Source organism: Anolis carolinensis, chromosome 4 (assembly GCF_035594765.1).
Source record: "Anolis carolinensis isolate JA03-04 chromosome 4, rAnoCar3.1.pri, whole genome shotgun sequence".
Classification (NCBI taxonomy): Eukaryota; Metazoa; Chordata; class Lepidosauria; order Squamata; family Dactyloidae; genus Anolis; species Anolis carolinensis.
Genome location: NC_085844.1, coordinates 251,805,197 through 251,829,976, shown reverse-complemented (window position 1 = coordinate 251,829,976; position 24,780 = coordinate 251,805,197). Strand labels below are relative to the sequence as shown.

Below are 24,780 nucleotides of genomic sequence, written 5' to 3'. Positions count from 1 at the left end.
TTTATTTCCTTCCCACTTCACACATAAAGTATTCCCGCTGCTATAATCATATAATGCAATAACGTGGAATTTATATTTGTGTTTTTGCTCATTTGAAAGTCTTGATGAAGTTGGATCTAACACTCTTCTGGTTTTGGAGAGGTGTTTGTGACTCACCTGGACAAGGAGAAAAGGTAGAGGAGGAGGCGCAGCACTTCTGAAGCTGAGCACCAGGGGGCGCTCCACTCTGGGCCACTCCTGATGTGGATGATGGGTCTCCCCGCCTTATCAGTGTTTCCTGCAGCCCAGAAAGGGAAGAAGAGGCAGGGAGACATCTTTAGTCAATAGGGGTGTGCAAAACTTCGTTTTTAAATCGTAAATTGTATGTAATTCGTAAGTTTTGTATATACGAACAGATATTAAGACACATGGGAGGGTGCCCATGCAAAAAGTTAAGAGTCAAAACTCACTTAATACTTTTCTGTTTGAATTCTGTAATGCTCAGAAGTCAGAGGAAATGAACAGTCTTTTTAAACAGTCTTTAAATATGCCTCATTTGCTTTATAAATAACCAGGCTTTGGAGAGTTGGCAGCCATTTCCTTCCTGACCATTTTCAGCCAGCACTCTCTTCACTCTCTGAGGTGAAAATGGCACTTTGTCTCAGCAGCAAGCTAGAGACAGCAGCCAATCAGAATTCTGGCTCCTGACTGGCTCAGCCAATCAGCTGTCGACACATGCCTTTCCAGTCAACTCATTACGTCATGGTGCCTCTTTACAAATCCTCACATGTTTTAATATATGTATTTTACATAATAATGGTATGTTTTCAACTGTGTTGTGCGAGTGTTGAGGAGAGATGAGTAAAAAATCAAAATTATTATTATGATTACTACTGCTGCTGCTGCTCAGTTGTTTAGTCTTTTTCGACTCTTCGTGACCTCATGGACCAGTCCACGCCAGAGCTCCCTGTCGGCCGTCACCACCCCCAGTTCCTTCAAGGACGAGCCAGTCACTTCAAGGACACCGTCCATCCATCTCGCCCTTGGTCGGCCTCTCTTCCTTTTTCTTTCCATTTTCCCCAGCATCATTCTCTTCTCCAAGCTTTCTTGTCTCCTCATGATGTGGCCAAAATACTTCAGCTTTGCCTCTAATATCCTTCCCTCCAATGAGCAGCCCTTGGGCATTATTTCCTGGAGGATGGACTGGTTGGTTTTAATTTGCATTAATGGAAAGGTTGGGCTCTTGCATCCCAAGGGAATTTTCAGACTTGTGTTGGAATGAATGGGAACTCCACAATTGGATATCATTGTATTACAAAGTCACGGGTTAAAAAGGTCAACCTCTTTCCAGTGTAGAAATCTACCAGCTGCAAGGTAAAGTGGCCATCCAATCACTATTCAAAATCCTCCAATGCTTAAACCTCCTCTGTTTAAAAACTCCACTAGTTTCTTAGCATACATCTACATTGTAGAATTAATGCAGTTTGACGCCACTTGACCTGCCCTGGCTCAATGTTCTGGAATCCTGGGAGTTCCAGTTTCACAAGGTCTTGAGCCTTCCCAACCAAACTACAACTCCCAGGATCCCATAGCATAGTGCCATGGGAGTTAAAGTGGGATCGAACTACATTAATTCTGCAGTGTAGACACACTCTAGATCTCCAGATATTACTTTCCGCTCATAATACCTGGCAGACACACCAGTCCAGAAGACAAAAGCTCCGTATTTAGTGACTCCCAGCGGACAGGATCCCAAGGTCCAGGTCCCGGAGGCTGTAGCTCTTTGACCAAAGAATCAAGGTTCAAAACTCCAGCAGTGTTGTTTTCTATTCTTTTTAGTGATGGTTGCTCTGGAAACACCACATCAACCTGATTGGTACCTGGAGATAGGAAGGGAAAATTGAAAAGTGAGAGAAGGTATCATGAGGCTATCTAGCCTGACTCCAGCTTGGAACTACCCACTTTGCAAGGCATCATGGTGCCATTGAAATTCATCAATCTTCAGGCAGCTGGATTGAGTTCAGATTAGGGTGCATCTACACTATAGAATCAATGCATTTTGACACCACTTGGTTTGATGAGATGGAATCTGGGAGTTGTAGTTTTTCAAGGCCTTTGAGCCTTCTCCGGCAAGGAGTGTGGGGGCCTCGCCAAACTATAACAGCCAGGATTCCCTAACACTGGGTGAATGTTCACCCACCTGTTTCCTTTGGTGGAAAGCACCATTAGAACGTCAGGCCTACATGACCATTAAATCCCTTTGGGAAACATAGTATAGCTGCTGCTTCAGGCCGGGCTGTGGCGCAGGCTGGTTAGCAGCCAGCTGCAACAAATCACTCTGACCAAGAGGTCATGAGTTCTATGTTATGGCATGGAATGTTTGCCTTTATGTGTGCAATGTGATCCACCCTGAGTCCCCTTCAAGGTGAGAAGGGCGCAATGTAAATGCTGTAAATAAATAAATAAATAATGAATGAAGGTCAAGCATCCCTTATCTGGAAAGCCAAAATACAGGTTGGGTATCTCTTATCCAAAAGGCTTAGGACAAGCTGTGTTCTTTCACATACATTTTGGAATATTTCCATATAAGCAATGTGATATTTTGGAGATGGGACCCTAAATCTAAACATGACATATATTCATCTTGTCAGAGTAATTTGCAGCGGAAGCATGCTGGGCCCATAACCAATTGTCAGAGTAATTCGCAGCGTAGCAGCAGTTGTATGTTGTCAATGGAGTGCACAACGAAGAGACGTCAGAAACAATGTTAAAAATATATACAAAGTTTTACTATACAAGACAAACAGACTTGCAGACGAACAGGGGCTTGGCTTTCACTCTAGGCAGATACAAACTCAGAACAGAGCAAGATCTCAACAGACGCAATCAGTAATGTACAAACACACTTGACTCTGGATACTCCCGAGGTTCCAGCCACACATCAAGATCAACACAGCTTCTCAGTCATTAACTCTTTACAGACTATAGCATACTCTGGATGATGCAACCTGTATGCAATACATGCCAGACACAAATTTCATTTAAACACTACCAATACACAAATCCCACATTAACACATCTTTCATATACACCTTAATACATATAGCTTCAAGATAATTTTGTACAACAATTTAAATAATTTTCTGCATGAAACCAAGTTTGTGCACATTGAACCATCACAAAACAACATTGTCGCTCTCTCAGCCACCCACATAGACAATTTTTGAGTATTTTCAAATAAAGAATGTTCAACTTGTACCCCCAAAAACTCAAAACTGCCCCCCTTGGGGACTGGGACAGTGATACATTCGCTTTTTGATGGTTTAATGAGCCAAAACTTTGTTTCATGCTCAAAATGATTACAAATATTGTATAAAAATACCTTCAGGCTATATGTATAAGGTCAATGAACTGTATGGTTAAACTTAGGTCCAAGAAATCTCATTATGGACGTATGTGCACATTATTTGCAATAATATACAGACAGACTATGCGTATAAGTTGCATATGCAACATAAAGTATTCATCTAGGCATTTACAATGGTGTTTTTAATGTGATTATCCCATGTGCCTTTTACCTGAAAAATAATGCCCAGATATTTAAAAAAATAACCTGTTCAATGGAATGATTGCCAATCTGCAATTTGTGTCTCACTTTCTACTTAGGAAATGCCATGGCTTTAGATTTGAAGTAATAAATTGTCAGTTGTTCAGTTTTACAATATGATTCCATAGTTCTTAGTAGGCATCTTAACCCCACACAAGAGAGAGAAAGTAGCACTGCATCATCCACATATAGGAGAATAAGGAGCAGCATATTTGCAAGATTAGATAAAAGAAGTTCATAGTTAGATATGGATCCCATCTCCGAGATATCCCATGATGCATATGCAAAAGACCGATACCCAAAAGGCTTGAAGCCAAAGCATTTTGAATACAAGAATACAAGAATTTGCTTATGTGATTTTTAGTATTTTCTAGGTTTAATTCTAATTTATTATTGATACCTTGTAGGTTTCAAATTTTTATTTGTATTGTTTCTAGTGTAGTGAGTTACTTGGAGTCTTGGTTAAGAGAGAAAAGTGAGGTATTATAACATGATATAATCATAGAATTATAATTGGAAGAGATTGCATGGGCCATCCAGGCTAATGTTTTAAATGGCATTAAATCTTGCTGCAGTTGTAAGCTTCCTTGAGTCCCCCATGGGGCAAAAAGGTGGGGTCTAAATGAAGTACTTAAATAAATAAATAATCCCATTCCGCCATGCAGGAAAAGCACCATCAAAGGACCCCTGACAGATGGCCATCAGGCTGTTTAAAAGTCTCCAAAGTAGGAGCTTCTACCATTCTAACAGACTCTGAGGCAGCTTATATTTATATAAATTTAACTTATATTAAAGAAGTTCTTTCCTAATGTTTAAGTGGATATAATAATCTATATATATAAAAGAGTGATGGCATCAGGGCAGCGGACAAAACAACAAAACTACAGGCCCCCCCAACCTCAAAATTTGACAACACAACCCATCATTCATGGCTCTAGGTTGATACAACAAAAAGAAAAGAAAAATAAAGTCCTAATTACAGGGAGAGGAATAATTTTATCCAATTGCTGCCAGTTTGAAGGCTAAGCTCCGCCCACTTGGTCTCCTAGCAACCCACTCAGCCCAGTGTTAATAAAAGAATAAAAAATAAAATAAATACAAATAATACAATAAAAATTAATAAAAACACTAAAATAATTAAAAACATTAAAAAATTAATACAATAAAATACTATAACAAAATAACTAAAAATAATACAACAAAATAATACAATATAATAAATAAAAAGATAAGTTACAATAAAATTAATTTAAAAAAATACAAATAATGTCAAATAAAAATTCCACAACAACTTTTAACCAATACCACCACCACTTTGCCACAGCAACGCGTGGCCGGGCACAGCTAGTAATAATGTATTATAATATAATATAATATAATATAATATAATATAATATAGAAATAGTAATAATTCCTAAATGAATAGTTGAGGGATTACCTTTCCCTGAAGAAGCCATCTTTCCTCGGCTTGCTTTTGGAGAGCAAACGTTCCTTTTCCGAGGCCCTTCCTGCCCCTTCCCAACTTTCTCCGGAGAAGTCGGAGAAGTTGGAAGAACAGGATGCCGGTATCCTTTTAAGAATGAGAACCTATTGCTCGCCGCAGGGCCTTCTGGAGGGGACTTCAGGACTTTCAAGGGCTTTGGCTTGGGAACCTCCTCGGCTTTGCTTTCCTTGTCTAGGCATTCCAAGGAGATTCTGGAAACCGGATCTCTGGGAGATATAGTGTCCACGCTTTCTGGAGCTTGTTGTGTTGTGTCTATCTCTTCCAAGATCGCTTCCATCAACCCTGAGCTGAAGCTGACCGGGTTCTTGAGGGCGGCCACATAGGATTCACGATACCGGCATTTGGGCTCATGGACTTTGGGGTCTTGGTTCAGTTTCCTCCTCAAACAAGGAGTGCAAGGACCCTCCTCCGAGTCAGGGCCCTTCGCGCAGCTCCATATTTCCTCCACAACCCCATTCTCCATCCCAGGTGATTCTTCTCCAGGAACTTCTTGGTGAGTTCTAGATGCCGTTGATTTGGCCGGAGAGGAAGAATCCAGCTTCTTCTCCTCCGAAAAGCCCAAGAGGTTGACGTACTCCCCTTCCAAGTTCTCACTAATGATATCACAGAGACTCGGCAGGAGAAATACATTTGATTGTTTCCAGGTTCCTTGTTCCACCTTGATAAGGCCTGGATACTTGCCTTGGGTTGACCTCGGACTTCGGTCAGTGCCGCCTTTCGGCAAGGAATAGGTCTCCAAATAGTCCGAAGCAGCCTCTCGTTCTTTGCTTTTGGGCAACTGGACAAATTCCGGCGTCACGATTTTGCTCCAGGGCACAGGGACGATGCCGTTTTCAGTGGCCACCAGGCAAGTATGGAGCACTGGTTGGTCCAAGCCCTGGTTGATCTCCTCCAGCCATTCCTGGGTGAAGAGCAAAGGGCAGGAGGCTTCTGGGACGGGGATCTTCTGCACCGAGGTCAAGTCCCTGGAGAGACATTTCAAGGAAAGGCAGGCCGACTGATCCCCGCAGGGCTCTGCTTGGAGGTAGAAGTCACCGGGGCGCAGGAGGAGCGGGTTCAAGGGGCCCAAGTGGACCACCACTTTCTCATGGAGGCAGAGCGGCCAGCCTTCGTGGAGGAACACGCGGCTGACATAAGGAGCCTGGTGGGCAGAGAAAGAAAACAAAGATCAATGTTCCAGAAGTTACTTTTCAAAAGCAACCCACTCCTAAAATCAGAGAGCAAGAAGGCACCACAAGAACCCTTTTCTGTTATGTAGGAAGACACAACCCAACTCCTCCTGAGTGATGGCCATTCAGTCTCTGTGTCTGTGAGATCTTGGAAGGTCTTGGAATGTAGACACGGCTCACAATGTAGTCACTGGAAACATGGTTTTAATTTCCTCCTTGCCAGGATTTAAAAAAAAATCTACTAGTCTAATTCAAATTGTTTACTATTTGCTCTTTGAAAGCAGGTTACATGCTAACATTCGTTCCCATAACAACCTATGCCAGATGGGCCTGATCTCTCCAACTCTCCTCCTTGTTTCTTCCTCCCTTTCCCAATCTTTGGCTGTCCATGTTGGGGGGCTATTCAGATGATTCCCACACCTGAATCAGGTTCCTAACACCTAGAGAAGGAGACTCCACCAAACTCCAAGGAAGTGTTGTGGCTCAGCCTTTGCCTTTGTGTGACTCTGATGAAGATTCTGGGTTATGTGTGCTTAATGATGGGATTCAGGATGAATTTGAGGATGACTCTGATGCTGGGAATTATAGGAGCGTTCCAGCTGTGGGAAATGAATAGCAAGGAGTTGTTCCCATGGGAATAAGTCATGATGTTGTTTCTAACGAGGAATTTCAGGTGCAGGGAGTAGAAAGGGAGGATAGCGCTTTGCCACCTGATAATGAGCTCAGTGGCCTTGACTCTGGGGATCTCAATTGGGCTACGAGACTGGAATTTAGAGGGTTGCAGAGAAGCCTTCGCATAGCAAATAAACAAGAGTTCAAAGGGCAAAGAAATGCCTTTATGTCATGCTTTTAAAACAGTCTGTTTGCAGAGAGCTCTCTGTCAATGCAACTCCATCGCTTGATCTAGAAGCAAGTCTGCTTTCCTATGTCAAGTTTGCTTTCCTGTATCACCTTGTGAATATATTCTGTTTGTTGGGACTTTTGGCTTCCATGAAAAGGACCTTGTTTTATGCTCTATGTTTTTACATGGTAGTGTAGCGGCCTTTCAAATATTTACACATGTACTATCTTCACCTTCTCTTTTCCAAGCTAAAGGGACCCAGTTCCCTTATCTGCTCCTCAGAAAGCTGGGCTTTAAGACCTTTAATCATTTGGTCACCATTCTCTGAACATCTTTCCAGCTTATCCACATCCTCCTTGGATTTTGGTGCTGGACACAGGGTTATTCCAGGTGACGTTTGAGTAAGCAGAAGAGACATCCCTAGATCAGGATACTAGACTATTGATACCACCTAGAACAGCATTGTTTTTTTAGCTGCTGCATCATACTGCTGGCTCACGTTCAGCTTGTTCTCCATGAAGACTTCATGATCTTTTCACATGGACTGTCGTGGAGCTAAGCATCCCCCATTCTGAATCTTTGCATCTCATTTTTCTGCCTAAGTGGAGTATCTTACATTTGCTCTGGCTGGAATTTATTGTGTTAGTTTTGGCCAATCAGTTCTCTAATCTGTTAAGGTCCTTTTGAGTTCTGATCCTGTCCTCTGTATTATTAACTCTGAGGTCCCATCTTCAGACTTGATCAGCAGGCTCCCTAAACCTTCATCCAAGTCATTAATATAGATTTTGAACAGATATTAACCTGGGCCCAGGACCAAACCCTTTTTATGGCACTCCACTAGTCACTTCTTCCCAAGATGAAGAGGAGGAACCATTGGAGAGAAGGATTGTTGTATGTTTTCTAGGCTGTATGGCCATGTTCCAGAAGTATTCTCTCCTGACGTTTCGCTCACATCTACGGCAGGCATCCTCAAAGGTTGTGAGGATGCCTGCCATAGATGTGGGCAAAATGTCAGGAGAGAATTACTTCTGGAACATGGCCATACAGCCCGGAAAACATACACAACCTCTGAGGATGCCTGCCATAGATGTGGGAGAAACGTCAGGAGAGAATACTTCTGGAACATGGCCATACTGCCTGGAAAACATACAACAACCCTGTGATCCTGGCCATGAAAGTCTTTGACAGCACCTTGGAGAGAAGCACTTTTTGGGTTTGGTTGCTTAACCAATAACAGATCCACCTAATAGTCACACTGCTTAGCCCACATTGGACTAGTTTGCTTGCAAGAAGGTTGTAGGGGATATTGGGAGGTGGTGATCCCAATTCCTGGGAAGGTGTTTCTGGGCCATGCCAAATATTTTCTTTGCCCACCCGGTTGCACTTACACATGCAGCCTGGCGCACGTCTTCCAGGAGGCGCTTGGAGGGGACGAGGAAGTCCAGGAGGCAGCAGAGCCCGTCTCCGTGGTATTTGGCCTCCAGGACTCGGAAGAGCTGGCCCAGGACCGTGGGAGCCGTGGCCTCGAAAGGAGGGAAAAGGCCAGAGAGTGTTGTCTGCACTGCCACATCCAGGGACTGCGGGTCCTATCAGAAGGAAGCGGAAAGGGCAGTGAGGATAAGGGGCCATGCATTGGATGGCACATTTTGTTGCACCCCAAGGCAGCGTGAGCACTGGAAACCAAACAGAGACCAATAATCATATAATATCTTTATTAGAGCAATAATAAATTCAGGAAAGAATAAGTGGAAAGGATGAGTGAGCAATAGTCCTTTAAGAAATGGTATGAATTAGTCCAAAGAGTTGAAGAGATATGTCCAATATTAATGTCCAAAGTCCAGAAACCGAAACACCCTCAAAACTGTTGAAAAGTTCTTGAGCGGGGAAAACAACAAGAAAGCAGGAGTGAATGACAAGGTCCAAAGTCACTAGGAAGTCTTGGATATAAAGGCAGGCAGAAGACGAAGCTAAAAGCAATCTGGATTCAGGAACAAGGCAAGGACGTGAATTAACTCCGGATTAAATCGGGAGTCACAGCTCGGCTTGGCCGCCAGGAACAGGAGACTTGGCTTGGTGAAATCAAGGAGCTAGAAACGGTGAAGTGTTCTGAGAAGTCACTATGTTGACACCACGAATTGTTCACAGTGCAAAACACTTTTATGGAACTTAGATCTAATCACAGCGAAGGGAAACCAACTCCCCAAAGGTTCCCAAGAGAATCTCCTATCCATTATCCCCTCTAGATGCCAAACGTTGACTCCTTCGAAGCTCCTGTTTCTCTGATCTCTGGCGATGCAAAACCTCCCTTCTGTTAAAGGATACATTCCCTGGGGAACTCGGAACATCTGGTTCTGCCACGGGAGTAGTGTTATCAGTATCTCTCCCAATTAAGGAAGCATCGGAGCTATCCACAGCTGGGGTCTGTAATTGGAAGGAGCTCAGAGAACTGGGCAAAAGGTCAGGATAAGCTTCATCCTGGTCAAAGTTCATTTCTGAACCAGGTTCAGAACCCAAAGGTGGCTGGGATATAACACATTTGCTATTGCGCACAAATACGGCAACTTCAAGACAGACAGTGTGGGGTTTGAGTATTGGACTCTGCAGACGAGGGTTCGAGTCATGCTCAGCCATGGCAGTGCACTTAGACAAGTCATGCCCTCCCAGGCCCCATCCACACCACCGTATCATGCAGTTTGATTATGCATGCTATGCTCAGTGTGGATTCATATAAATCAGTCTGGTGTAGTTAAACTGCATTATGTAGATATCTACACTGAGCATGAATCACTTTCAAACTAGGTTATATGGCAACATAGGTGGGGCCCCAGCATCAGATGAAGGCAACAGGTAAACCTCTGAACCAAAATCTTAAAATCCTGGGAAATGGCATTAAATCTGTCATTAATAATAATAATAATAATAATAATAATAATAAAAATAATAATAAACAACTTTATTTATACCCTACTACCATTTCCCCACAGGAACTCCGGGTGGTTCACATGAGGTAAAGCCCGATCAGCATAATTTACAAAAACAACACCGTAAATACATTGCACAATATACAAAAGATAAAACACAATAATGCAATAAAACAAGAGTTAATACAACAGTAATAATATCAATCAACCACCAAGTACAATTCAGTGGATTTCATAGATGAGGAAACAGCAGCAGCAACAATATAAAAATAGCATAATCAGATTATAATTATAATCATTATTATTATTAGGATTATTATATTTCTTATTTATTTATATCCCGCTTTTATCTGGATTGAGGCCCCATCTATAAAGCCGTATAAAATCCAGATTATCTGCTTTGAGCGGGATTATATTAGTCTACATTGCCCTATAATTATAATTATAATCATTATTATTAGTATTATTATTATATTTCTTATTTATTTATATCCCGCTTTTATCTGGATTGAGGCCCCATCTATAAAGCCATATAAAATCCAGATTATCTGCTTTGAGCGGGATTATATTAGTCTACATTGCCCTATAATTATAATTACAATCATTATTAGTAGTAGTATTATTATATTTCTTATTCATTTATATCCCGCTTTTATCTGGATTGAGGCCCCATCTATAAAGCCGTATAAAATCAGGATTATCTGCTTTTAGTGGGATTATATCAGTCTACATAGCCCTATAATTATAATTATAATTAGTATTAGTATTGGTATTATTATATTTCTTATTCATTTATATCCCGCTTTTATCTGGATTGAGGCCCCATCTATAAAGCCATATAAATCCGGATTATCTGCTTTGAGCGGGATTATATTAGTCTACATTGCCCTATAATCCAGTTCAAGGCAGATAATCTGGATTTTATATGGCAATGTAGATGAGGCCTGAGACTCAAAGTCAAGGCAATACAGTTATCTGAAAATGCATCCATAAATGTAATTTGACCCCACTTGAACTGCCATGCTTCTATGCAGACAATACTAAAGACCTTGTAAAACTACAACTCCCAGGCTTCCATAACAAAGAGCCACACCAGTGCAAGTGGGATCAAACTGTTTTCATTCTACAGTGTAGATGTACCTCCCAGGAAGTGTTTTTTTTTTGTCTTGCTAGCTGAGAAACAAAAATGATATGTAACCATGGGAGCTGTAATTTCACAAGGTGAAGGACCTTGTGAAAACTACAATTCCCAGGCTTCCATAGCATTGAGCCATGGTAGTTCAAATGGGGGCAAACTATATTCATTCTACAGTGTAGATGTACTTCCCAGGAAGTGTTTGCTTGTTTTGCTAGCTGAGAAACAAAAATGATATGTAATCATGGGGCCGGGCTGTGGCGCAGCTGGCTAGTAACCAGCTGCTATAAATCACTACTGACCGAGAGGTCATGAGTTCGAAGCCCGAGTCGGGTTAAGCCTCCGACCATTAATAGCCCTGGCTTGCTGTTGACCTATGCAGCCCCGAAAGACAGTTGCACCTGTCAATTAGGGAAATTTAGGGACGCTTTATGCGGGAGGCTAATTTACAACACCATAAAACTGCCAGCAAAACACGAGGAAAGGAATGAGGAAGTACAGCCACTTCTGGACGGTGAAGCAACAGCTCCCCCTGTGGCCGGAATTGTGAAGCTGGAAAAATGTTAAAAATGCCTTTGAGTCTGTCTAATGTATGTTGTTTGTCTGTGGGCATTGAAAGTTTGCTATATATGTGTTCATTGTAATCCGCCCTGAGTCCCCTTCGGGGTGAGAAAGAAGGGCGGAATATAAATACTGCAAATAAATAAATAAATAGTTGTAGTTTTACGAGGTGAAAGATCTTGAAAAAAACGACAACTCCCATGGTTTCATAGCTCTGAGCAGTTACAGTGTCGAACTGCATCCGTTGTACAGGGTAGTAATTGCACTCTCACATACACAACCTGGATGATGGGAGCAGCATTTAATCCAAATGATCAAAAATGGAAATGGCAATAACCAAGTCACAAAACGGGAGTTTCGGTCCAAAACATCCGGGATGCATCTGCCCACTTGCAAGCTTCCCAGACTGTGAAATAACGGCTGTGTCATGAGATAATGAGATCAGGATCCCAAGAGCCTCCCTCCGGCTAAGATGAAAACATGGGCTCTCTGTGTGGCTCTTCTCTTTGCAGAGCAAAGGCTCTTTCTTGGCGGAGTCTGGAATATCTGTCCAACACAAGCAAACTAGAAGGCTCCTCCACCTCCGCATTTCTGGGCTACAACTACACTGTAAAATTAATGTAGTTTGGCCACACTTTAACAGCCATGGCTCAATACTATAGGGCAGGGGTCCTCAAACTTTTAAAGCAGAGGGCCGGTCCACAATCCTTCAGACTGTTGAGGGGCCGAATTATCATTTGAAAAAAAACCCCGAAGAAATTCCTATGCACACTGCATATGTCTTATCTGTAGTGCAAAAACAACAACAACAACAACAACAACAACAACAAAAGAAAAATACAATATTTAAAAATAAAAACAATTTTAACCAACTCAAACCGATCAGGATTTCAATGGGAAGTGTGGACTTGCTTCTGGCCAACAAGATAGTCAAGTTAATTGGGATTATAGTTGTTGTGTGCCTTCAAGTCATTTCAGATTTTGGGCGAGCCTAAGTCAAAAAATTATTTATTTATTTATTATTTATTTACTACATTTATATCCTGTCCTTCTCACCCCGAAGGGGACTCAGAGCAGCTTACAATTTATATCTATATACAATATATTAGTAGCATAGAACAATGTTAGCATTATATATTACTATATTGAATTATACCACTATACTGTAATATTATTAGTAATATAACATGTAATATAGAATATATAATTAATATTATTATATGGTATTATTAGTATTATATGGTATTACATTATAATATTACTATCAATATTATATGTATATACAATATTATATTATTAAAACTGATATAAAAATATTATATTATAAAACTGAGGGCAGGGGCCAGGTAAATGACCTTGGAGGGCCGCATCCGGCCTCCGGGCCTTAGTTTGGGGACCCCTGCTATAGGGTCTCAGGAGTTGTAGTTTGGTGAAGCACCAGCACTAATGGCAAGGAAGTCAAAAAAACTACGTAAAACTACAACTCTTGGGGTTCCACTGCACTGAGCCATGGAGTTCAAGTGAGGCCAAAATTTATTTTATTTATTTATTTGCAACATTCATATCCTGCCCTTCTCACCCCGAAGGGGACTCATATATTAAATGTACATGCAATATATTATATTAATAGCATAGCACAACATAAGTATTATATATTACTATATTGTACTATATCACTATACTGCAATATTATGAGTAATATTACATGTAATATATAATATACAATTATAATACAGTAGAGTCTCACTTATCCAAGCCTCGCTTATCCAAGTCTCTGGATAATCCAAGCAATTTTTGTAGTCAATGTTTTCAATATATCATGATATTTTGGTGCTAAATTCGTAAATACAGTAATTACAACATAACATTTCTGTGTATTGAATTACTTTTTCTGTCAAATTTGTTGTATAACATGAAGTTTTGTTGCTTAATTTGTAAAATCATAACCTAATTTGATGTTTAATAGGCTTTTCCTTAATCCCTCCTTATTATCCAAGATATTCGCTTATCCAAGCTTCTGCCGGCCCGTTTAGCTTGGATAAGTGAGACTCTACTGTAGTGTATTATGTATTCTTATAATACTCTTATTATTCTTATATTGTATATCATTATAATATTATCAATATTATATGTATACACAATATATTATATTATTAGTATGGCACAATATAAGTATTATATAATACTATACTGTAATATTATTAGTAATATTACATGTAATATATAATATACTATTATAATTGGGTATTCTTATTAAAAACATTGACTACTAAAAGGCAGACTGTGTTGGATAATCTAGAACACTGGATAAGCGAAGGTTGGATAAGCGAGACTCTACTGTATTACTATATTGTACTATATCAGCCAGGGTTCAGGCTTTTGAGACTGCAAGGCTATTCACTGCTATTCCACCTGGCCAACAAAGCATTCCCACAAGCCACAGCAACGCGTGGCCAGGCACAGCTAGTTATATTATAATTCTAGAGATTTGTCTAAAGAGTGCACTTACACTGCAGATATAATGCATTTTGACCCCACTTGAACTCCATGGCTCAATGCAGTGGGGTCCCAAGAGTTGTAGTTTTACATGGTCTTTCTACAGCCGGACCCCTGTCCCACTGAACTGCTTAACATCAATAACACTATGTAACATGATTTTTGTTCCTGGGTTATAAATGTCCAAAGAAAGGGATGAATTCTGCACCTTTTATCTCACTTGGAAGGTCTCTCTATCTGTGTGTTTTTAATAAGGGAGAGGCCAGGCAGATCCGTGTACTATTCCATCTGGATCCCAGCCACTCGGTCTGGTTTTATGAATCACAGAGGTTCCCACTCCCCCACACCCGCTTTGCAAAACAGCTGCAAAGGATCCCGGCCTCCTTCCCCTTTCCGTGCCAAAGTTGCCTCCTTCCCACAACTGGAAACAGGGACGGGACACAGCTCTCCTTCGACATAGTGTTATCGACCGCGATTCAGTATGGATCAGCCCCGTGAGGGAGATGCGATCCAAAAAATTTATTTGGACCCCCCCCCCCCCCAAGCGGAGAGTCCCTTCGTGGTCGCCAATAGAACCCTAGGCTTGGAAGGGACCCCCAGAGGACATCCAGTCCAAACTGCTTCTGCCAGGCAGGAGGACATAATAGTTAAAAACCTCCAGAGAAGGAAACTCTGTTACTACCACCACCTCATCACATTGAGAGGGAAAAACATGGGTGGCCATCCCTTTAAGGTAGAGAATCACACCACTTATATTGTCAGCAATCCCATTTCACGTTTTGCCTCCCCATCACACTCACATGTGGAAACTTAAGAGCTGGCAATACATTTATCTTTTACATTCATCACAAGACCAGTACTACTTTTTTAAATATCTGCTGCTCAGTTGTTTAGTCGTTTCGGACTCTTGGTGACCTCCTGGCCCAGTCCAGGCCAGAGCTCCCTGTCGGCCGTCATCGCCCCAGATCCTTCAAGGCCAAGCCAGTCCCTTCAAGGATACCATCCATCCATCTCGCCCTTGGTTGGCCCCTCTTCCTTTTTTCTTCCATTTCCCGCAGCATCGTGATCTTTTCCAAGCTTTCCTGTCTCCTCATGATGTGGCCAAAGCCCTTCATCTTTGCCTCCAATATCCTTCCCTCCAGTGAGCAGCCATTGGGCATTATTTCCTGGAGGATGGACTGGTTGGATCTTCTTGCCAAGGTCCAAGGCACGCTCAGGGTTTTCCTCCAGCACCAGAGTTCAAAAGCCTCTCTCTTCCTTCGCTCAGCCTTCCTTATGGTCCAGCTCTCGCATCCATAGGTCACTATGGGGAAGACCATGGCTTTGACTATGCGGACCTTCCTTCGTTGCCAGTGTGATGTCTCTGCTCTTCACTATTTTGTCAAGGTTGGCCATTGCTCTCCTCCCAAGAAGGAAACGTCTTCTGATTTCCTGCCTGTAGGAATCTTCACACCTAGAGATATAAAGTCTGTCCCTGCCTCCATGTTTTCTCCCTCTATTTGCCAGTTATCAATAGGTGTCATTACCTTGACGTTTAACGTTTAACGTCTAACGTCAAGTTAAACGTTTGACGTTTAACTGCAACCCAGCTTTTGCGCTTTCTTCTTTCTTTCCCCTTGGTGAGAAGGCTCCTCAGCTCTTCTTCACTTTCGGCCATCAGAGTGGTATCATCTGCATACCTAAGGTTGTTCATGTTTCTTCCAGCAATTTTAACTCCGGCCTTGGATTCCTCAATCCCTGCATGTCGCATGATGTGTTCTGCATACAAGTTGAATAGGTCGGGTGAGAATATGCAGCCCTGATGTCCGTACTCTTTTCCCAATCTTGAACCAGTCTGTTGTTCCGTGGTCTGTTCTTACTGTAGCTACTTGGTCTTTATACAGATTTCTCAGGAGACAGACAAGGTAACTTGGTCTCCCCAGAACACCAAGAACATGCCACAATTTATTATGATCCACACAGTCGAAGGCTTTAGAATAGTCAATAAAGCAGAAGTAGATGATTTTCTGAGACTCCAGCGGATATTGACAATTTGGTCTCTCGTTTAAATATCAGGAGATACAAAAATATCCGAAAACCAAGAGATCCCTTGTCCTGACCAAAGCCCTTCGCATTAAAGGAGACTGATACCCGTTTAAAACTATTGCTTTCCATGGGATCCTATGGTTCTGCACCAAACCCCATACCCCATAGTCTACAGTGTTAATATTGTATGTTTTATGTTGATTTTATTGATTGTTTTTACTGTAATTGATGTTTTTATTGGATAACTGTTTTATTGCTGTGTTTTGATATTTGATTGTTTTATCGGGCAAGGCCCCATGTAAGCCGCCCCGAGTCCCTTCGGGGAGATGGGGCGGGGTATAAAAATAAAGTTGTTGTTATTATTATTATTATTATTATTATTATTATTATTATTATTATTATTATTATTATTATTACAAGATGCAGTGAGCCATGGCAGTTAAAATGATGACAAAGTGCATTAATTCTGCAGTGTAAAGATGCATCTCCAAAACTTTGCTTCTGTGCTCGCATCCCCATCTGACCACGAAGCCCTTTCACCCAGTTCTCTCTCTTTATTAAAAGCAGAGCGGCGGCTTCTTCCCATGAATCCCAATCCATCAGGGACACCCCGCCGAGTCCAAAACAAAACCACTTCTCCAGCCTCATCTCACATCTTGTCTCCAACCTCTGGCCCGTTCTTTTTCCAGCTGCGGCTGATAGAAAGCTGATGAAACAACCTATTCCAGCTATAACAAGAGCTTGCTTTGCAACACCTCTCCCTGGCTGCTTCTTTGAGGAAACGAGAACCTTATTTTCAACATTCTTCTTTTAACGGACAGGAGACGCTCATCTATCGCACTCAAAACATCTCAGTGGGAACACTGCACATGGGATGATTGCCTATCTGTGAGATTTGTCCATAGCAGGCAAAATATGTCCTCTAGGGATTTTCTAGCTCCTCCAGCACAATTCTAAGGCACATTTGGGCCAGAAGTCCTTTATATCAATAGGGTTACCTATTATACCAGCATTTCACAACCTGGGGGTCAGGACCCCTGCGAGGGGGGGGGGGTCGTGAGAAGAGTGTCAGAGGGGTCACCAAAAATTTATTTATTTACAGTATTTATATTCCACCCTTCTCACCCCAAGGGGACTCAGGGCGGATTACAATGAACACATATATGGCAAACATTCAATGCCAACAGACAAACAACATACATTAGACAGACACAGAGGCATTTTTAACATTTTTCCAGCTTCACAATTCCGGCCACAGGGGGAGCTGTTGCTTCACTGTCCAGTAGTGGCTGTACTTCCTCATTCCTTTCCTCGTGTTTTGCTGGCAGTTTTATGGTGTTGTAAATTAGTTAAATTAGCCTCCCGCATAAAGCGTCCCTAAATTTCCCTAATTGACAGATGCAACTGTCTTTCGGGGCTGCATAGGTCAACAGCAAGCCGGGGCTATTAATGGTCGGAGGCTTAACCCGACCCGGGCTTCGAACTCATGACCTCTCGGTCAGTAGTGATTTATTGCGACTGGTTACTAGCCAGCTGCGCCACAGCCCGGCCCAGTATTTTCTGTTGGTCGTGGGGATTCAGTGCGGGAAGTTCGGCCCAATTCGATTGTTGGTGGGGTTCAAGGTGAACTATAAGTCCCAGCAACTACAACTCCCAAATGTCAAGTTCTATTTCCCCCAAACTTCACCAGTGTTCACATTTGGGCATATTGAGTATTTGTGCCAAGTTTGGTCCAGACCCATCATTGTTTGAGTCCGCAGTGCTCTCTGGATGTAGGTGAACTACAACTCCCAAACTCAAGGACAATGCTCACCAAATCCTTCCAGTTTTTTGTGTTGGTCATGGGAGTTCTGTGTGCCAAGTTTGGTTCAATTCCATCATTGGTGGAGTTCCGAATGCTCTTTGATTGTAGGTCAATTATACATCCCTGAAGCTACAACTCCCAAATGTCAAGGTCTATTTTCCCCAAACTTCACCAGTGTTCACATTTGGGCATATTGAGTACTGGTGCCAAATTTGGTCCAGATCCACTTCCTCCTCCACTGTTTTTACATGTCGCTAAGTCCATAGTGACTCATAGCGACCCAAATTTATTTATTTTATTTATTTATTACAACACTTATATCCCGCCCTTCTCACCCGAGAGGGGACTCAGGGCGGCTTACAATAAACACACATATAAAAATTATACAATACACTATAAATCAGATTAAAAATTATTAACTTACATCAACATTCATAAAAAAAACATTCAAAAATACAGATAGGCATGTTCCGAGTCTAAAAGACTGTGTCTGTCAATTGAGTTCTGGCGTACATAATAATAATTAGCGCTGCTGATTCTTATTCGAAGGCCTGGCCCCACAACCAAGTTTTAACTTTCCTATGGAAGGATAGGAGGGAGGGAGCCTGCCTGACTTCACTGGGGAGGGCGTTCCATAGGCGGGGAGCCACCACTGAAAAGGCCCTGTCTCTCGACCCCGCCAGACGCACCTGTGAGGCTGACGGGACCGCGAGCCGGGCCTCACCTGATGATCTTAAGCTTCGAGGTGGGTCGTACCTGCGACTTCAAGGGGAGTGCGACCCCGTCCAACACAGGCTGTAACCCTATGCCCTGTTCGGCCTTCCGACTGACCAGGAGGACCTCTGTCTTGTCTGGATTCTGTTTCAATTTGTTCGCCCTTATCCAGTCCGACACAGTGGCCAAGCACCGGTTCAGGACCTGAACAGCCTCCTTAGTGACAGGTGGGAAGGAGTGACAGAGCTGGACATCATCTGCGTACAGATGACACCGGACCCCGAAACTCCGGATGTTCTCTCCCAGCGGCTTCATGTAGATGTTGAACAACATGGGGGACAGTACGGAACCCTGCGGGACCCCACAAGTCAATGGTTGTGGGGCCAAACAGGCGTCCCCCAAGGACACCATCTGGGATCGACCCTCCAGGAAGGACCGGAGCCACTGCAGAACAATACCTCCAAGTCCCATTCCTGCGAGGCGTCCCAAAAGGATACCGTGATCGACGGTATCGAAGGCCGCTGAGAGGTCCAGCAGAACCAGCAGGGACACTCTACCCCTGTCCAGTTCCCGGTGAAGATAATCGACTAAGGCGACCAAGGCTGTCTCAGTACCATGCCCCGGCCTGAAGCCAGACTGTGCCTGACTCAAGGCGGTATCCAACATGAACATAATAAACATTCAATTTTCAAAAACCACCATATAACAAAGTTAAACATAGTAAACATAATAAACATAAGACAGAATCAAAACAATTCTATTAAAAACAGACATAAAATTACAAATCCAAATCAATATACTCCATCAAGGATTCAAACACCGGTAAACAGGTTAAAAGGTAGACATGGTCAATTATAAGGGATAGGTAAACCTTGTTCATCAGAGTACCATAGAGCCAGGGAGTGGATACAGTCCAGAGCGGGGTCTTAGTTGACAACCGGTGGGAGCGGGGGTGTCTAGGGACTAATTCCATCCATGAAAGCTTTCGACAACAGGTATAGATATACTCCACTTGCCTCATTCCCACAAACGTCTGAACAAACCTTGGAGGATGCCAGCCACAGATGCAGGTGAAAAGTCATGGGGGGAATGCTGCTGAAACATGGCCAGACAGCCTGAAAAACTCACAGCAACCCAGTGATTCCATCCATGAAAGCTTTCGACAACAGGTATATATACACTCCACTTGCCTCATTTCCACAAACCTCTGAACAAACCTCTGAGGGTACCAGCCACAGATGCAGGTGAAACGTCATGGGGGGAATGCTGCCGAAACATGGCCAGACAGCCCAAAAAATTAATAGCAACCCAGTGATTCTGTCCATGAAAGCTTTCGACGACAGTTATATATACACTCCACTTGCCTCATTCCTACAAACGTCTGAACAAACCTTGGAGGATGCCAGCCACAGATGCAGGCAAAACGTCATGGGGGGAATGCTGCCGAAACATGGCCAGACAGCCCGAAAAATTAATAGCAACCCAGTGATTCCATCCATGAAAGCTTTCAACGACAGTTATACATACACTCCACTTGCCTCATTCCTACAAACGTCTGAACAAACCTCTGAGGGTACCAGCCACAGATGCAGGTGAAACATCATGGGGGGAATGCTGCCGAAACATGGCCAGACAGCCCAAAAAATTAATAGCAACCCAGTAATTCTGTCCATGAAAGCTTTCTACAACAGGTATATATACACTCCACTTGCCTCATTCCCACAAACCTCTGAACAACCCTCTAAGGATGCCATCCACAGATGCAGATGAAACATCATGGGGAGAATGCTGCTGAAACATGGCCAGACAGCCCGAAAAATTAATAGCAACCCAGTGATTCTGTCTATGAAAGCTTTCAACAACAGGTATATATACACTCCACTTGCCTCATTCCTACAAACCTCTGAACAAACCTCTAAGGATGCCAGCCACAGATGCAGGCAAAACGTCATGGGGGGAATGCTGCCGAAACATGGCCAGACAGCCCAAAAAATTAATAGCAACCCAGTAATTCTGTCCATGAAAGCTTTCTACAACAGGTATATATACACTCCACTTGCCTCATTCCCACAAACCTCTGAACAAACCTCTAAGGATGCCATCCACAGATGCAGGTGAAACGTCATGGGGAGAATACTGCTGAAACATAGCCAGACAGCTCGGAAAAATTCACAGCAACCCAGAGATTCCGACCATGAAAGCTTTCAACAATGTGAACCCGGTACCCCCAGGTTCCCAATCCAGCCTCATCACATTGAGAGGGGGAAACATAGGGTGACTATTTATTTATTTATCATATTTATATCCCGCTCTTCTCACCCCGCAGGTTGCTTGTTTGAATCCAAACCGGGTAGAGTGTGGATGAGCTCCCTCTGTCAGCTCCAGCTCCATGCATGGACATGAAAGAAGCCCCCCACAAGGATGGTAAAATATCAAAACATCTGGGCATCTCCTGGCAACGTCCTTGCAGACGGCCAATTCGCTCAAACCCGAAGCGACTTGCAGTTTCTCCCTCTATTCCACTGTCCAAGTCATTAATAAAGATGTTGGCTAGCTCTGAAAGATCTAGGACACCCCACTGGTCACTTCTCTCCAGGAGGAAGAACAGGGAGCCATTGGAAACCACCCTTTGGGTTTGGTCAGTCAACCAAATCCCAATCCAGCTTCTATTCCATTGTCCAAGTCATTCATAAATTAAAGAATATTATAATCATAGAGCTGGAAGAGACCACATGGGACATCTAGTCCAAACCCATGCAGTAATAAATGCAGTAATTTTTAGCACCTCCGACAGATAACACAGAGGTCCCCAAACTTTTTAAGCAGAGGGCTTTTAACCACAATCCTTCAGACTGTTGAGTGGCCGAATTATCATTTGAAAAAAACAAAACAAATTCCTATGACACTGCACATGTCTTATTTGTAGTGCAACAACAACAACAACAACAACAAAAATACAATATTTAAAAATGAAAACAATTTTAACCAACATAAAACCTATCAGGATTTCAATGGAAAGTGTGGGCCTGCTATTGGCCAATGAGATAGTCAAGTTAATTAGGATTGTTGTTGTTGTTGTTGTGTGCCTTCAAGTCATGTCAGACTTTGGCCGAGCCTAAGTCTAAAATTAATTATTTAATTACTGCATTTATTTACTACATTTATATCTCACCTTTCTTACCCCGAAGGGGACTCAGAGCAGCTGTATGTACATACAATGTATTGTATTATTAGCATAACACAATATTAGCATTATATATTACTATATTGAACTATACCACTATCTATATATATATAAAAGAGTGATGGCATCACGGCGACCCACAAAACAACAAAACTACAGGCCCCCCAATCTCGAAATTTGACAACACAACCCATCATCCACGCCTCTAGGTTGATACAACAAAAAGAAAAGAAAAATAAAGTCCTAATTAGAGAGAGAGGAATAATTGCTTTTATCCAATTGCTGCCAGTTAGAAGGCTAAGCTCTGCCCACTTGGTCTCCTAGCAACCCAATAAAAAATAATAAAAAACACTAAAAAATAATTAAAAACGCTAAAAAATTAATACAATAAAATACTATAATAACAGAAAATAACTAAAAATAATACAAGAAAATAATAAAATACAATAAATAAAAAGATAAGTTATAATAAAATTAATTAAAAAAAATACAAATAACGTCAAATAAAAATTACACAACAATTTTTAACCAATACCACCACCACTTTGCCACAGCAACGCGTAGCCGGGAACAGCTAGTACTATTATATAATTAATATATAACATATAATTAATATTATTATATGGTATTACTATTAGTATTATATTGTATAACATAATATTATTATCAATATTATATGTATATACAATATATTATATTATTAAAATTTATATAAAATATTATTTTATAAAACTGAGGGCGGGGGCCAGGTAAATTACCTTGGAGGGCCGCATCCGGCCCCCGGGCCTTAGTTTGGGGACCCCGGATAACAACAACAATAAAAAACAATAAACATTGACAAAATTACGATCTGCCAACGGCAAAAGGCCACCCTACTGGGATCTGTGCGCATCATCCGAGAGAATAGAATAAAGTGAGAAATATAATGAATTCGTTAAGTAGAGTTTTGATCATGGGGACTAGATTATTCCTCCCACCCCAAAACAACCATCTGAGTAAGTAACACATAAGGCAACAAGCCTCTCCTTGCCACCCTTTTATTGACTTTCTTCTCCACCCAAACAGAAGGCAAAGGTGTCCTTTTGTGTCCTGACATGCCCTCCAAAGCAAAGGAAGAAGAGAGAGAAGTAAGGGAAAGAAGAGCTCAAAAGTATCAGAGAAGCATAAGAGAAGGAGAAAGGCATTTGGGATTACCATGGGGAGGGCTGGGGAGGGAGGCAAGGGGGGCACAGGGACCCCTCCCCACCTCCCTGCAGCCTTGGAGAGGGTCACCTTCTCTTTCGGCCACTTTCTCTTTCAACTCCTCTGCTTCCCAAAGAGGGGATTTTCTGGAGGGTCTCCTCTTCCTTCCTTCCACTCCCTTTGCAGTGGGTTGCAAAGTCCAACAAAGTCCAACAACGTCCAACAAAGTCCAACAAGTCCAACAAAGTCCAACAAGTCCAATAAAGTCCAACAAAGTCCAACAAGTCCAACAAAGTCCAACAAGTCCAACAAAGTCCCTCCAGCAGCCCTTGTTGCTTCCCTTTGCTCCCTTCTCCAGCCTTGCTTTTTTGGACAGAGGGAAAGAAAAGCAGCTCTTTCTTTCTTTCTGGCTGGGAAAGGGGAGGGAGGGAGGGAGTGGAAAGAAGGAGGCAAAGCAAGAGAGAGGGAGAGAAGGAGAAAGGGGGCTGGGTGAGGGGGGAAGGAGGCTGCCTGGTCTTTAAAAGGCCACCCTCCCTCCTCCTCCTTTGCAGACACACTGCCTGCCTGTCCTGCCTGCAAGAGTTCCCTCCGCACATGCAGTGCCAGGCCTGGGGAACAGCAGCTCTCTTTGTGCAAGCCGGCCCTGCCCCTTGGCTGTGCCCACAGCGGGACCGAGGCCGCCCAAGCCAAGCAAAGGGCATCGGGGTCCTTGGCCCCCTTTCCCAGCCCCATGGGTCCGACCCTGGGCTGAAGGAGGAAGAACAAGTTTGTCCCAGAAGACGAAAAGGGGACACCCGGGAGGCCTTTTGGGATGTTCCTTGGTCAACAACAAGGTTGATCAATGTGTATGTTCTCCTGGCCCTGGTTTTCCAGAGAAACAGAGAAATAACAACTCAAAAGCCAGCAAATGTTATCTCTATTGTGAATTGGGTAGCAGAGAAAATGGGAGCCCTGAGTAAAATGGAACGAAGCCAGATGCTTTCTAGCCAATGGAAGAAGTTCTGGCCCTGGCTGGCAGAGACCACGCCTGGGATCACCTAAAGCAGGGGTCCCCAAACTTTTTAAACAGGGGGCCAGTTCACGATCCTTTGGACCGTTGGAGGGCCGGACTATAGTTGGCCACCAAGCAATAATAATTAATAATAATAATAATAACAACAACAACAATAAAAAAGAGGGTTGGAAGAGACACTTTGGGACATTGAGTCCAATCCCCTTCTGCCTTTGTGCACCGAAAGCACCAGCAAAGCATCCCTGACAGAAGGCCACCCAGCCTCAATGTTAATAATAATAATAATAATAATAATAATAATAATAATAATAATAATACAGGGTTTTGGAACACAATACTCCTGACCTCACAATCGTGTTAAAAAACAAAGTATGGATTGTCGATACTGCAATCCCAGGTGACAGCAGGATTGAGGAGAAACAACTGGAAAAGCTGACACAATATGAGGATTTAAAGATCCAATTACAAAGACTCTGGCACAAGCTAGTCAAGGTGGTCCCAGTGGTGATGGGCACACTGGGTGCAGTGCCTCAAGACCTTGGCCTGCACTTAAACACAATCGGCGCTGACAAAATTACCATCTGCCAGCTGCAGAAGGCCACCTGACTGGGATCTGCGTGCATTATTCACCGATACATCACACAGT

At 42.6% G+C, this 24,780-nt stretch overlaps 1 protein-coding gene across 1 annotated transcript in view; it reads right to left on the bottom strand.

The window, feature by feature from the left end:
- The window catches only part of kiaa1755 (KIAA1755 ortholog), a 53,241-nt gene extending 29,524 nt beyond the window's left edge, over nucleotides 1-23,717 (bottom strand). The window contains exons 1-5 of the mRNA XM_062979201.1: nucleotides 23,135-23,717; nucleotides 8,489-8,686; nucleotides 5,025-6,231; nucleotides 1,668-1,859; nucleotides 157-277 (exon numbers count right to left, since the gene is read on the bottom strand). Coding sequence (XP_062835271.1) covers nucleotides 157-277; nucleotides 1,668-1,859; nucleotides 5,025-6,231; nucleotides 8,489-8,686; nucleotides 23,135-23,137 — 1,721 coding nt within the window. The 5' untranslated portion in view covers nucleotides 23,138-23,717. The remainder of the gene's footprint in view (nucleotides 1-156; nucleotides 278-1,667; nucleotides 1,860-5,024; nucleotides 6,232-8,488; nucleotides 8,687-23,134) is intronic.
- Between the last annotated feature and the right edge of the window lie 1,063 nt (nucleotides 23,718-24,780).